Source organism: Lynx rufus, unplaced genomic scaffold (genome assembly GCF_022079265.1).
Source record: "Lynx rufus isolate CCGP_SWC_20201006 ecotype Redwood Valley unplaced genomic scaffold, mLynRuf1.p SCAF_5, whole genome shotgun sequence".
NCBI lineage: Eukaryota > Metazoa > Chordata > Mammalia > Carnivora > Felidae > Lynx > Lynx rufus.
The window spans coordinates 65527140-65543822 of record NW_025814867.1 but is presented as its reverse complement, the minus strand read 5'-3'; the positions used below and the strand labels follow the sequence as shown (position 1 = coordinate 65543822).

Genomic DNA, 16683 nt, shown 5'->3' with positions numbered 1-16683 from the left:
TAGGGGGCCTGTGGCCAGGACATATAGAAGCTGGTGCCTATTAACCGACAGGCATATCGATGCTGGCCACCTGTTGCTCAACCTCATCATTTATCTTAGAGTTAGGCAAACTATACCAAGTCCAGCCTCCCATATATTTTTGGAAATAATGTCTTATGGAACACAACCCCATTCATTTGTTTACTATTGCTTATCGCTCCTTCCACAAGGCAAAGTTGAGTAGTTGTAAGACCACATGGCCTGCAGAGCCTAAAATATTTACTATCTGACCCTTTATAGAAAAACGTTTTCCCATCCCTGGTTTAACTAATGGTTGGTATCCTCGTTAACCAATGTTTGTTGAGAAATAGATACATATCCATATGGTAATGGGAGGAGGAATCAGACAGCTTCTATGAATATGTGTGTGCTGTCTTTGAGAGGGAGATTTTTTACATTTTTCATTGATTTCACAAATTCAGAATTTATTAAATGGGTTTCTGTTAGGTGACAGGTACCTACCCGTCAAGTAGACTTCCTTTTTAGGTAGTCATGAGAGGAAAATTTTTCCAAGTGTTTCTATCAAAATGCATATTTTGAAATTCACTTTTGTCCCCTCTTGTCTGTAATTTTTATAATTTTTTCTACTTCTTATATATTCACACAACATCAAAACCTCCTACCTCACTTTGTCTTATCATTAAACTAGGGCTTTGAAAAATGTAAGAGGGTTCTTAAAAGATTAGTTATTCCTCAACTATTGTCATTTATTTTTAAATGTCGGTGGACAGCTCCTTTCCAATACCATTTGTGTAAAAAGAAATATATTGAGCTGAATAACCCTCCAAATGGTGATATTTTTTTTCCATTGTTAATTTTGAAAGTCCTAATTTTTGTCTGTCCTGAGCAAGAATCTAAACATTTTAATTCTTTCAACAGAGTACCATAGTAAGTTTATAGCTGCTGTGCCTTAGACAACCTATACTTAGGGAAAGGAAATTTCCAATTCAATTTACAATGATGTCAAGAAACAACACATATCTGCAGGCATAGATAAGAAAAACATTCAGGGGTACACAGTGATAGGTCTACTTAAATAAATAAAACTTTTGGTACTAGTGATTAGGTACACAGGATTATTATATGTTTAATTGGCTAACGTTACAATTTGGAATTACTTCTAGTCACATTTAATTGGATTTGGAATCTCTGGAGAAAAGAAATAGAGAGGCCCAGCAGAAACAGTCATAAAAGTAAACTGTTTTTCCAAAGGGTGCTAAGCAATGAATTAATATCAATTGCACAATAGTTTTTAATATCTTCTCAGCTTAATAAGACTAATCCAATGGTTGTACACACTAGATACTAAAACCAATTCAATTAAACACAAAAGTTGGGGGAGGGGAGTGTTTGTTGAATTGGAAATTTTTATTTTTACTTTTAAGGAGGCCAATTTAATCAGAGGTAAATAATCTTTAATTCAGGTAAAGTCTAAGATATGCTTACATGGCAGTACAATACTTAGCTACATATGCTATGTTAGGTTTGAAGGCATTTTAGAGTCCATAACATATGTGTTGCTCTATAAAGGTTTTGAAGCTTAATAAGGGGCAACCAAAACAATGCATTCCTTCATAGTCTTTAAATATTCTTATGCTGTGCAATAGAAAAAAAAAAACATCTAGAATACAAATGCTGTTTGCTTCTTATTCTTTTAGCTTAGATTACAAAAAAGAAACCAAAAACAAAAACAAAAAAACAAAAAACAAAAAACAAAACCCAGAAAGCAAAAACAACCCTATTTTCTACATCCTAAAATTTGCTTGGGCTTTGCTCAATATTAGTCTAGTCAAATTTTATATATTACAAAATCTTCTTCTTCAGTATTTATATATACTACCTGTTATGGTTTTGTTCTGTCCTATAAATTTTTTTGTTTTTTGTTTTTTGTTTTTAATTTGTCCTTGTTCTTAGGAGTGCCATGATTGCTGACTACATGTTCTGGCTCTGTGGAGGAAGTGAACAGTGTATAAGCAAGCTCATCAAACTATATTGGCAGGTAAAAATTTATATCCCAGTTAGGGAGGAGGAACCCATCTCATTTTTAGAACCAAAATGAAGAATTGGTGCTTAAATGACTGCTGAAGAAAGTAGCTTTGGCCATATCAATCAGAAGGACACCACTCAGTAGTAATGTATTTATAATGAAGTAGACTTTCTGTGACTTATTTTAAGGGCAAAATTCAAGGTTGTTAACCCTTGGCCCATACTTCAGTTTTACAACCCAATATAAATTTTAGACATCCCAGGAACTATTTTCCCAAGTATGCTGCTATAATGACATGATCCTTTAAAATATGAACATTGTATTCTCATAGATTCTTCTTGATCTATGACCTGTAAAAGCAGATGCTAGAAGTAATATCAATTACATAATAAAGGAAAATGCAAAGATCAGTTGTATTTGTTGAGTAATATTTAGTGTTGGAACACTTAACTAGTAACAAACTGCAGATCTTCTTTCTCATTTATTATTCAAAATGGCAGCAAGAAGTCATATCAAAGGTCAATGAGATCCCAAGAAGAGAGTCATAATTTCTTAAATTATAAAGAGAATTTAGAATTTACTAGTTCAATCTCCTTTACAACATACAAATCTATTCATTTCCTGTCCTCTCTGAGCAAATTGTTGATGACTTTCTGCTGAAATAGATCCAAAATGAAGAGCTCACTTAAGCCCAAGAAACAACATCCAATTTGCTAATTATTAAACTGTTTTCCTCATATGAAGTGGATTTCTACTCCCTTAAAACTTCAATCCAGTGGTTCCCAGTAGGGCAACATGGACAAAATGGAAACACATTTCCAAATGAAATTTTTTCAACTATTTGAAAATGAACTACAAAAGCCAGCTCCCTCCTCCATATCTTCTCCTCTCCAGACTGTATGGGGCATTTTACTCCTCATACTTCAAGATATTGAATTGAATTGAATTGAATTGAATTGAATATGAACCTTTTGAACTAACTAGAATAAGATCTGCTAAAACACAAATATGAAAGGGAGAAATAATCATCAATAGTCTTTGATACTTCCTGATTTTTCCCATATTTTCACTACTGTGTCTTGGCCCATTTTCTGTTTTTATATCATGTATTTATTAGAAAATAAAGTATTAGATTTATCATGTAAAAGGCTCACTAGTTTATATGGTTCCATCTAAATATTTGGAGTTTTAGCCTACTATAAAAAATAAAGGTTTACATTAGTCCTACTATACTTGAGACCTGTGACTATTTGAAAAAAATTGACCTTCTAGTAAACAAAATTTTAATCTCAAAAATATTTTTAATTTGCTCAGAGGTTAAAAATCTTCCTAATGGAATCTGTAACATGCAAAACAGCAGCACTTATAGTCATGTAATTAAATAGTTGTAAAGAATTGCTAGATGTAAAAGATAAGCAAATAATATGGGCTTTGATATAATAAAGGAAGAAGACTTTTTATTAAAGGATTTCAGGAGCTTCTGGAGAGAAGTGGAAAGGAGTTGAATCTTAAGGATTAGATAACATTCAGCAAGCTTGGCGTATAGTAGGTCCCAAATAAATGTTTGATTTAATTTGTTCATTCACTAAACAAATATCAACTACTTCCTGTGTTTTCTACATTGAACTAGGAAAAAATAGGTCTAGTGTTGGTGCAACCTAAGACTGGTTAAGACTAACTGTAAATAATTTTTTTTCTGTTCCCTTTAGCTTTCAAAGAACACTAATACCCCCATTTTATTTACATCAAACTAAGAAAATAATCTCCACTTACCAATACATGCATATTTGCTATACAAAAAGGAAGAAAACAAATACTATTATCTAATTATCCTGTATTAATAAAAGATAAGAAAAACATATTTTTTCTTTGTATTCTCTTTTTCTCTTTTATTTTTATTATTATTTTTTTAATCCCCATCACCTGTTTAACCCATCACCCCCACCTACCTCCCTTTTAGCAACCATCAGTTTGTTCTCTATAGTTAAGAGTCTGTTCTTGTGTTTGCCTCTCTTTTTCTCTCTTTTCCCCTTTGCTTGTTTGTTTTGTTTCTTGAATTCCACACATGAGTGAAATCATATAGTATTTGTCTTTCTCCGACTGACTTATTTCACTTAGCATTATACTCTCCAGATCCATCCATGTCGTTGCAAATGGCAAGATTTCATTGTTTTTTTTATGGCTGAATAATATTCCATTGTTTATACATACCACTTCTTCTTTATCCATTCATCAGTTGTTGGACACTTGGGCTGTTTCCATAATTTGGCTATTACAGATAATGCTGCAGTAAACATCTTGGTGCATGTATCTCTTTGAATTAGTATTTTTGTATTCCTTGTGTTAATACCTAGCAGTGTAATTGCTGGATCGTGGGGTAGTTCTAGTTTTAACTTTTTGAGGAACCTCCAGACTGTTCTCCAGAGTGGCTGCACCAGTTTGCATTCCCACCAATAGTGCAAGAAGGTTCCCCTTTCTCCACATCCTCACCAATACCTGTTGTTTTTTTGTGTTATTGATTTCAGCCATTCTGATAGGTGTGAGGCAATAATCTCATGATAGTTTTGATTTGCATTTCCCTGATGAAGAGTGATGTTGAGCATCTTTTCATGTGTCTTTTAGCCATCTGTATGTCTTCTTTATAAAAATGTCTATTCATGTCTTCTGCCCATTTTTAATTGGATTATTCATCTTTGAGGTATTGAGTTACTCTTTTTCTCTCTTTTAATTTGAAGCAACTTGGCATACTGGAAAAGAGCCTTTGTTTGGAAATCAGGTCTGACTCCATCTAAGTTCTAACACCAAATAGCTATCTAACCGAAGGCAAGTTAGTTTTTAGAAGAACTTCAGCTAGAAAATAAGAGAGACCAGCAGAAAGTGTTTGGGAAGGTTTATTCTCAAAGCTCATTTTAGCACTGAAATCTAATATTTTAAGCACATCCAAAAATGATGTCACATATATTAAGATAGAAAGAAATGACATAATTAGAAATTTCATCCTGCAGATAAAGTCCATAAATTAAACCCTACTGACTAGCCTCAATAGTAGCACACCACACCATTCTCACCAATTACATACTTCCTTATGTGAGCCTGCCTCTCCCTGATCTTAAATTAAATGTATACATCTCCCCCCCGCCAACCTTCTGTCCTAAATCAAAAGGGGCTTTTGGACATTGCCAGTGAGTGCCCAATCCATGCCATCTTTAAACACAGGGAGACAGGGATGCACCACCACCCAATCCACCATGACAGTTACACTGCTGAATTGAAGAATGCCCTCCAAACATCACAGACAAGAAACTGTATCTTCATAGACATTCATAGACATCAATGAAGGCTTAGACAGAGGCTATTTTCACTACTTTTGTAGAGGATGAAGTTACTGTATATCTTCCTTTCAACCACATAAAATGCCTACCATTCTGATCAGTTATTCTTCTCAGAGGTCTTAAACAGGAAATGGAAAATTTCAGTATGTAAAAATGTGAGAACCAGTCTACACCTACTCTCACAGATGGTTGGCTTATAAGCCCTTGGATACAAAAGAACAGACCTTCGCTTTGGTGAGCTCAAGAATGCTTTTGAATTGTATTAGGAATGGTTTTCATATCATCAACCCAGCAAGAAAAAAAGGCATACAACTCTACACTACATGAAAGCTCACATCAGAATATATCACTCTGAATAAAAGTGTTTGCACATGTTATTCTATAATAGCATCACTTCTTCAGAGCTAGAGAGGGTTGGAAATAACTTGTCACAACTGTACTTACATGCATGCCTCTGCAACTTGATACCCAGTCTCCTATTATCAGCCACTCTCATTTTCTGAAACACCTTGAGACCTCATCACAATTCTGAACTAATTAACAAAACGGAAATTCCCTAATCAGGCTGAGAATTAGCTCTTTTGAAGCAGTGACCACTATGTATTTATACACTACTCCTAAAGTAACAATTTTATTTCAAGATTTTTTACAGTAAACTGGAGTCCACCTCGTAAGCCACTTGCCCCTTAGATCCAGGGCTAGATTTAATAGCATTCAGAAACGAAACTCCCTCTTCTTCCATTCCTATTTCCCTTTCCTGGTTTCTCACCTTCACTTTCTGCCATGCTGTCAGCCACATGGATTTTCTGGTGTGTGGCTTTATCTCTTGCAGTGTGAGTAACAGAACCAATTCTGGTTTGCACTGCTTAGCAAAATGGAGTGAGAAAAGATAACAGCTAATTCTGTTGCAGAAGTCCCACAAAACAAGCACAGAGGAGCCCCCACTAAACAGGGGCAAGCTGCTTGATCAACCCATTCTTCACCTTAATAGTTTCTTTTCAAATTTCTTTCTTTCTTTTTTGAATGACAAACCTCTCTGAGAATCTGATTCAATTTACAAGCATCCACCTAGAAACAGTACTCATAAACATAAACATGGGAAAAAATAGGCTTACTATTTATCTCATTATATTGGAAATTGATCTACACATAGAATACTGAGAATTATAGTTTTTTCACTCTTATGAAAAGGTTATGCAATTTTTCTGGGATAAGAAATTAAAATGTATTCAACATCTCATCAATGTCAATATTTCACTTTAATGGCAATAACAGGTACAACCCTGATTCACGAAATCTCTAATAGCGAATGGAATCAGAGCTCCTGCAGCTCACAAGATCTCATATGGATAGGCAGGCATCAAGAATAACCAAAATTCATATTACATCATTCCCTTTGTGTTCAAGTCAATGAGATTATCTTTGCTAAGTCTATATCATCAAAGTTACTATGTCAGCAGTTTGTTTCAATTTAAAGCCATCTGAACAAAAATGACCTTCGAAGGAGAGAAAGCCATTTGCCAAGTGTCTGTTGATTTTTGTCCCTAGAAACTCTCAAGGCTATGTCAATCTCACCTCCAGTATTAGAAAATTCATATTGTGTTTTTGACTCCAGCCACCTCATTTACAGTAGCAGCTTGACCAAAAAAAAAAAAAAAAAAACAAACTCATAGTTTTTCAGCAGCATCTCTAATAGTAAATTCAGCATTTAACCAAAAGATTTGCTTCATATATGTGACTAAGATATCAGCCATTATAAAGCTAGTCCTGGAATGAACTTCTCACTATCAATCTGTTCTAAGGAGTTTTCCTTTCTCTTAAAAAATTTTCAAGAATTAATCAAACCAAATCACTTCTAAATTTTGTCTCTGAATTGCCAACAAACTCCTCTATTAAGAAAGAGCCTCATGGTGTGTTCTTGTGTCTTGACAAAGATCTACTGCAAAGGCACTGTTGTGAGCTCTTGGCTCTGAGGAAGTTGAAGACTTTCACAGCAATTGAAAGACCTCTTTTGGGATTGTGGGAGGGGCTGTTGACACCAATACAGGCCCCTGTAGAAAGCCTGACATGTGGAGCATCTTTCCCCAGTGAAGCAGCGAAGGCTGAGGCAGTGCCAACTTCACAGATCCTCCATCTGTGCAGAGAATGCCAAGACTTCCCATCCAATTCAACTTGTACTTGGCATGGAACGTTCACCATCTTAAAGATATCAATGGCCTAAATGATTTCCAAAGAGCTCACCAACACGAAATTTTTCTTTGGTGAAGTTAGTCTACTCTCAAGGGACAAAACTCAGGAGGTGGCTATGTTGAGAGACAAAAGATTTTCCCCAGCCATATGCTTGAGGAAGATGGTGCGCAGTCTGTGGGCCCTTCCATGGCTTTCACAGACCACAGGTTAAGTCCCTTCTGTACTCCTCTTTGCAACAGCTCTTTTTCTTTTTGGTATTGGGCCTAGCAGGAGACATTTACTGCTTCCAAAACTCAAAGCAAAAAATAGCACCCAGAATGTTCGTGTCATATAGTTCCTCCTGAAACTGCACTACAGTCATTCAAGCTCGAAACCTTTCCAATCCAGTGTGTGCAGACTACTCTTAGATTAGTGGGTGCTTTTCTGGGTGCCTGGATGGTTCAGTTGGTTAAGCATTGGACTCCTGATTTCAGCTCAGGTCATAATCTCATGGTTCATGGGATCAAGCCCAATGCTGGGCTCTGTGCTGACAGCAGGGGCCGGCTTGGGATCCTCTCTTTCCCTTTCTCTCTGCCAGCTCATATTTGCATGTTCTCTCTCTTTTTCTCAAAATAAACAAATAAACATTAAAACATTAGTGGATACTTTCTTCTTTACTTTCAAACTGTATTTGTCATTCATACTCACTCAGCAAATATTTATTGAGCACTTATTAGTGACTGTGTCTTAAACACTGTGCTACATGCACTGTACTAAAAGCACTGTGCTATTAACAAATACAGCAGTGAGAAAAATGCCCACTGCTTGTCCTGTCCTCAAGAAGCATGTGTTCTAGCACAAAAATGTAACAAGAAAAACATCTGGTACTTAAATTAGACACCACTTCTTCCTAATCTGTTTTTCTTCCGTAGTGCATTGCAAATAGCAATTCAATACATATTTATTAAAGTCAGTCAACCAAGTTAAATATTATTTGACAAGAAACTCAAACCAATAATGTCAAGAATATTTTGGAATAGTTTCTTTATTTGTTATTAAAAAAATCAGTGCTTATTGATTTCAACAACTATTTGTGTGTGTGTGTGTGTGTGTATTTTAAGTTCACAAATGTGGACAACTTTTGTGCTTTGAGTTTGAGATTTATCAGAGTATCTGGAGAAGGTTGCAGATTTCCAACAGTCTGTTACTTCATTGATTTCTGTGCTCATGGTTTTCTCCATGAAAACCCTAAGGTTTTATCTATTAGCTTCTTCTTTCAAACATAGCAATCAAGACAGCAGCAAACTAATGAATTTCTCTGCACTAACCAATGATACACAATAACTGATGTAACTTAATCCTTTATACCAATAATGAAGACTAACTTTTTTACTCCAATTCATTGTGTTTCTTCTTGATATTGCAAAATTACCCCAATATTAGTCATTTACATGATACATATTTATGGTATCTCAATTTCAGAGTAAAAATAAAATCTTCAACATGAAATTACAGGCAAATTAAGGTCAACCAGAATTTTTTTTTATTATCTTTTTTTTAATGTTTACTTATTTTTGAGAGAGACAGAGACAGAATGCAAGTGAGTTAGGGGCAGAGAGAGAGGGAGACACAGAAGCAGAAGCAGGCTCCAGGCTCCAGGCTCCGAGCTGTCAGCACACAGCCCGACGCGGGGCTTGAACTCACGAGCTGTGAGATCATGACCTGAGCCGAAGTCGGACGCTCAACTGACTGAGCCACCCAGGCGCCCCTTTTTTATTATCTTTAACAAAACACCTACATATTCAGTAGAATAAAAATGTGTTTTAAAGATTTGCTTCCATGTGAAAAATGTTTCCACAGAAAGGAACAAAATAAAAATGCCATATGAGCATTTCTCCTAATGGCCTTTGTTTATAGTCTATTTATTTATTTGGCCCCATCAAGCATACAGTTTATAAAATATTTGGACAGGAGTGTCTGAAAGCAATACAAGCCTTATGATATTTATATTATATATAATTTAATAAGCACCAAACTCACTTACCTAAAAATATGTTTCCTGTCAACTGCCATGTGTCATGCTTAAATTCTCACCATTTGCCATTGAGTCTCTAGTCAACCCCAGGTAATATGCAGAAGAAATTTTATCTGTAAGTGTTTAACTCATTAATGGATGACTCTTGAACACAATTGTGAGGATTATTTTGAAACTTCTTAGTCCCTTTGGAAATATGAAAGCAGAATCCTGAGGAACAAGATGGAAGGAAAGGTAAGCTCTGACGAGGAAAGATGACAGGATGTTCTGAAATACAAGGAATATAGGTTGAGCAGAAGGACCCTATAAAGGCAATGGATATATGTGCTTAACCCTGTGAATGAAAGAAAGTAAAACAGACACTATAGGGAAGTGGAAAGAAGTCAGGCCTACGATTCACAAGCTGTAACTTCTAGTTCCAATGCTAGGATTTAATTTTGGATAAGTCACTTCATTTCCATATTAGTCAGCTACTGCTACAATACTGCTGTGTAACAAATCACTCTTAAATTCAGTGGTTTCTCATAATAATAAGCAGGTTGGCTTATCAGTCATGATTTGACTGATCTAGGCTAGTCTTGGCTGTACTTAGCTACCCTTAGCTCCAAGCTGTGGAGAGGCCCAAGTATGGTCCACATGCAATGGCTATCCGATGTCTGTTTATCTTATGGCAAAATGCAGAATTCTAAGAGAGAAAGCAGAACTATATAAGCACATATCATGCCTCTGCTTATCCCATGCTTGTTAACATCCTGTTAGCCAGAGCAAGCCATATATGGTTATTCTGTTCACTGCCAAACCATGATAAAAGTAATATTGTTACAGAGATGGGGGAAATTGAGACCAGCAACTCAATCTGGTTTATCATACCTGCTCTGGACTTTAGTTTCTGCTGCTGTATGATGACGAAGTTGGCTTAGGCCTGTGATTCTCAAACACTGGTCTAGTGAACTGCATCAGAATCACAGTGTTGGGTGAGGTTCTAAAAACTGTGTTTGTCTACTTCCCCCCAACTAAGTGATTCTGATGCACAACCCTCAGCTAGACGGTCTGTAAGGCCATTCACAAATTTTTAAGTTTACGAACAACTTTGCCTACCATAGCGTTTATCTACAGCTTTGCTAGGTGCAGAGGCAGAGTGTCAGGGTACCTGCACAGGTGATACTGCCTACCTGACAATGCAACTGATATAATCCATTAGCCCATATTCTCCCCTCAGTCTTCCCACTATGTAGATGCCTCTAGTAAGTGAGGCAGCCTGTTCTTCCTGTTTTTAAATGTTAACTGCTCTCCCCTTCTCACCAGGATATAAGTCAGGTTTTCCTGCCCTCCTCCCAACCCCAAAGCAAACTCTTTGCTGCTTCAGGTTCTTTCCTACATTCAGTTTTACATCTAGACAACAATGAGCATTGCAGTCATTTTTAGTTACTTGCCTACAAAGAGATTTGTCCATTAAGCTAGGCAGTATTAAAATCCTCATTTTGTGAATTCTCCTATTTCTTGGTTAGAAGACAGGCTAAAGAGGAAGTGTCCAAACTGAGATGAGAGGTAAAAGAGAGCTTCCCCTCCTGGGTCTTGGAAAAAGATAAATGTGGAAATGAATTTCTCATCTAATTATTCATTCCTGTTTATATATTCTTTAATGATATGTTTCCATGGTTACCAGCGTTGTTAAATGCTGCCTGTGTTTCACTTTGCTTTGATGCTATTTGAGGTAGTATGCCAGTAGGAGAGGTTCACTTTAAAATGAAAGATGTAATTGAGGCATGTATTTGATGTAAGGTTGAGTGTTCCTGTGAAGAAGATAGTGACCATGACATTATTTGCTGTTTGTCTAGTTTAGTGTAGTTCTTCCCTTGATGTTCTGTGAGTGTCCCAGGCATTAGGAAGGAAGAAAGGAAGGAAAAGAGGGAGGGAGGAAGGAAGAGAGGAAAGGATGGAGGAAAAAATGTGAATCATATTCACATATTGAATCCATGTGTACATTTAGTACCATTATATATATTTAGTGACACATATTTGCCCAGATTGTCAAGTAGGTGAGGTTGCTTTTTATGTGCCCCATTCCTCTCTTCTCCCCACGCTGTCCCCACTCCTCGCTCCACCTATACATGCCAAGAGTCAAAGCCGCCTTTCAAAAATATGTCATATAATCAATTGCCTCACCTCAGTGTGAATTTTAGTCAGAGTGCCACCTTTTCAGAGGTTGCTTTTGAAACCCTAATTGCCACTGAGAAATGAACAGCTTTGTCCCCGGCTAAAACAATGAGGCATCCAGATCATATAAGAATTTGGGAGCAGTGCCTCAGAATGGGCCCTGCAGGAGGACCGCATATTTCACTTGTGTATCAGCCCTCTATCCGCAAGTTGATAATTCAAGCTCATTAGAAAATAGTGGCATCAGGGGCGCCTGGGTGGTGCAGTCGGTTAAGCGTCCGACTTCAGCCAGGTCACGATCTCGCGGTCGGGGAGTTCGAGCCCCGCGTCGGGCTCTGGGCTGATGGCTCAGAGCCTGGAGCCTGTTTCCGATTCTGTGTCTCCCTCTCTCTCTGCCCCTCCCCCGTTCATGCTCTGTCTCTCTCTGTCCCAAAAATAAATAAACGTTTAAAAAAAAAAAAAATAGTGGCATCATATCAAGCAAGAAAAATCAATTTTCAGCCACTCCTAAGAAATATTTACTTAGTATTTGTCTTCAGAAATATGTATATATTATATTTATATATACTAAATATATATTAATAAATTTATTAATTTATAAATAATATATAAATCAATAAATATATTAAATATATATTTATATGGTATCAGTTTGGTTTTGTAAAAATATCAGTAGGTTATTAAGGAAACTCACACCATTTAAATAAAGTCAGCATTTCCTTTTCTTTTTTTCTCTTCTAAAAAGCTTTTTAGGTTTCTGACAGTTCTTAACAGAACAAAAAGTAACCTCTAAGTTTCTTTTCATTTTCTTTCATTTGAGAATGATATGGGTTTCATAGATTTAAGGCAGTTTGGGCCTTCTTTTACTTGAACAAATTTAAGGGTAGCTATTTGATTCCCAGGAGTCCGTGCTATTCTACTAGATTGCCATGAGGTTATTTTGTTTCCATAAAGATTTTGCCTCCCAGTTTAAATGTGCAAACATGTTGATTCCTTCTTTGCTTTGTTTGCATCTAAAAATCAAAAATTGTTATGATCCAAACCAAATTTAGAGGTTTTTATAGTTATCTTTTATATTTCCCATAGATTTTTATGGGTTATTGATTTACAAGCTTGCAGAGAAATTGAGGTCACTTTTTTTTAGCAGTTGGAGATGCAGAATAAATATTCCATGAAATCATGAAATTTTTTAAGCTGTGTGCACCCAAGTATAAGATAATCTGTAAAGCTCAAAGCTTTTAATGTTTTTATTTATATTCAGCCATCTTTTTATGGCATTGCACGCCAATTAAATATGAATTCTCCTCTTTTCTTGAATTCATACGATTGATTTCTCGTCACTAATTTTTGAAGACTGTGTACTCTACCTATCCTATAGTTCCTGGTTGAATCATTTCCTTTTTCATCCCTTTCTCATCTTTTCTAATCTTCCTTTTTCCAGGTAATGAGGCCTCAGCATTTTAAATGTCAATCTTCAACATGTGGCATGATTTGCTTTTTTTAGGATCATAAAATAACTGTTAAACTGACCTATTTTTTTTATCCAAGAGAGCATAGATGATATTTTATACAGTGCAGTCTAAACCAGGAGTCAACAGCCTATGAGGGACAATAGCCCCCAGAAAACCTTGGAAGGGCTATTTCAAGCCCAAACCTAAAGAGACAGAAAACACCAAAATTACCATGACAAGTCTTCATTTTATTTATTCTTCATCACGTGGGGGTTGGCCTGCTTTAACATTCATGTATAAGGCCCAGATCGGAAATAAAACTGGAGATTGGACACATAACTTGGAAATATAGTGGCAGGTCTCTTAAAGATAGCATTTCATTTCATTTGATCTAATATGACTTCAAGTTGTAGTTTGCTATTGTCATAAAGTATGTGTATGGGTGCATAATAAATATTTATAGATATATAGATATATATTTGTGTGTGTATGTATAATAAATATACAGTGTGTAATATACAGTATTATACACACACACACACACACACACACACACAACAGGTCTGTCACATTTCTCACAGATACAATTATGCCCCTTCTGAGACCTCTTGTTGATGGGAAGTTACATATAGGAGGATACATGCTCCATAATAGCGTCTTCCTGCAATCTCTTACCTCCTAAAAATTAAAGTCCTCCAGGAGGAGTCACAGCCTGGAAAATATTTATTGCAGATAAATAAGAGAAATAATAACAAAGAAGAAGAGGTATCTGGTTGCTGGGACAAAGCTGAAACTTGCGAGAGAAAAGAAATTATGGGGATATGGAAGTAAACCAAAGACAAATTTTGAGTGATAGACTATAGCACTGTAAATACATTTTTCTACACAAACAGTACCTTTCACTAGATCCTAGATAGACCATCATCTCTCCTTGGTCTGTGTACCACCAGGGCCATGGAGCTACTAGCTTCCAAGATGAACAGCTTCCTCATTGGAAGGCTCTATCAGAACGTTTTTCCCCCTGCTAAGGATTCCTTTTATGCCCTGTGAAGCTTTATGGAAGCTATAAACTTCATTTGTGAGTCTGCACACCATAAATGGCTCAGAGCAAGAGGCTCAGACTGAGCTAGAACTGCTGAGTCCCAGCTCAGTCCCAAGGTAGCCATGTGAAGTACTGCATATTGTATAATATAAAGACTGGGTTTTCCTAATCTTTAAAATGGGATAATAATATCTGTTTTCCAGTGTTGCCTTAGCAAGTAAAGAGAATAATTTATCTATAGCACTTAGGCATTGCCCCAGAGCACTCATTTAATTGGTAAAGGAGTTTTACAGATTTGTCAATGAATTAAATGAAGTCTACCTACGCAGAGTACATACAATAGCAGGTTGCTCTCTGATGACAGAAAGTTAGTCCCTGAAACTTAACGTCTTCTCTCCAAATTAAGCATACTTGGATTCTTTCAATTTCTCCAGTATACAGCATTTCAAGGGCATCCTACACTTTTCCACTCAAAGTCATCTTGCGTACTAGCGGACAAAACAAAAGAAGTACAAGTCTGGGAACCAGGTCACCAGGTTCTCGTCCCAACTCTGCCATCAGTCAGCTCTGTGCACCAGCAAGTCATACCCCAATCTAACACCACCAGTCAAGAAAAATGCAATCAGAAAACAATATACAGTTAAGAATAGGAATATCTATCTTCATATAATTAAACTAAGTATAGAGAAGAAATGCACAATGACAAAAAAAGGGTCCCAAACTGTGTTGACATTTACCACCAAACACAGAGGCTAAAGCCCATTAGTAATACCCGTTTGTGCTTATGAAATAATTACAGGTAATGTAGCTATTTATTCCTGTGATACCTTTTGGTGATTCATTTTAAATCATCAGGAATAAAAGCTCTGTGGCATCCTAAAGAGTCTGGAGGCTGCTGAAACCCACACTTATAAGTCTTGAGTTTCTATCAGCTGATTTTTCTTTAGTGTGCAAGCAGAAAATGATTCAGGGTCTTTATAATGAATGTACTTTAAATTCTATTTATAAATTATATGTACTTTACCATTAAATAAGCTAGACAAACTCAAGCACATTATTATTTAAGTTCCCCTATCAAGAAGGCTTTCATTTAATTTTTGTAAATATTTCTCTTTGAGACAGGCATTCTAGTTGATAGCATTCCTTAAATCTAATGAGGGGCTGATGGGCAAAACAGTCTTATTGTGGCCAGGAGATATGAAGGATGACTATTCTGTTTTCTGTTAGGGTTATTGTTTTGAAGAGGATCTTGACCTGGTTTAGGTTTGATGTGGTCTGTTTGTTTCTCTGTTAGAGTTAGAGTCAAGTTCTTGATGTCTTTGAAGACAGGAATAAGATAGTCATGGGAAAAGAAAGTAAAACTTGATCTTGTAATTCTACAAATTTGCTGTCTAACTAGAAGGATGAAAAATCACTTAGCGTAAGAGAAAGCATTGGTTTAGGAGACTTGCTTTCTTGTCCTGCTTTCTTCTCTAATTTTGTTACCTGAGTTAAGTCACCAGAACTCAGCAAGATTCAGTTACCTTGGTTATGAAGTTGAGTTATTTTAAAATAATATCTTAGTTTCTTTTCATCTCTTTAGTTCTATGCTAAAGGGACATGGAAATAAAATTTTGCTATCAAATATGATTAAAAGTTAATACAGAGTGAATTTTAGTCGTTCAATGCTGAAGTTATTCAGCTAACGGAAGCATCATATATAATCAAAACCGTAACTCTAACCCTAACCAGACTGGATGGTGGACAACAGTGTACACATACACACTCACACACACACACACACACACACACACACACACACTAAATGGATATATATATATGTATATATATACGTATATATATACATATATATATATATATATACACTTACATATGTTCTAAAATTCTATAGAACTCACATACACTGCAAAACTAAAGTAAATTAAATGTTTAGAATTTAAAATGATATTTATTATGGCTATTTTTAAATAGGATGTATTGCAAAGTAAAAAATTCACAACAGCTATATAAAAATTTGTTCAGGGGCACCTGGGTGGCTCAGTCGGTTAAGCGTTCGACTTTGGCTTAGGTCAAGATCTCTCAGTTCGTGAGTTTTTTCCCTGCGTTGGGCTCTGTATTGACAGCTCAGAGCCTGGAACCTATTCAGATTCTGTGTCTCCCTCTCTCTCTGCCCTACCCCTGCTCACACTCTGTCTCTGTCTCTCTCAAAAATAAATAACATTAAAAAATTCATTATATGCTCACCTCAGTACAAGTAACCTGTTCATACAATCTTTGGTCAGATACTGCAAATAAAAACTTAAATTTCTTGATTTAAATTGCATGAAGACATGACTTTCACATCACTGGATTGATAAATGTAATGGCAAAGCTGCCAAATATTCCCTTATATTAGAATATACAGAACTTTCAGTGAAGGTTGTTCAATAAAAGAACTCTCATAAATGCAAGGTAATATTTCAGCCTTAAAA

At 36.1% G+C, this 16683-nt stretch overlaps 1 protein-coding gene across 1 annotated transcript in view; it reads left to right on the top strand.

The window, feature by feature from the left end:
- Positions 1 to 16683, top strand: part of SPATA16 (spermatogenesis associated 16) — a 231875-nt gene that overhangs the window by 144624 nt on the left and 70568 nt on the right. Inside the window, exon 4 of the mRNA XM_047098622.1 lies at positions 1954 to 2038. Coding sequence (XP_046954578.1) covers positions 1954 to 2038 — 85 coding nt within the window. The remainder of the gene's footprint in view (positions 1 to 1953; positions 2039 to 16683) is intronic.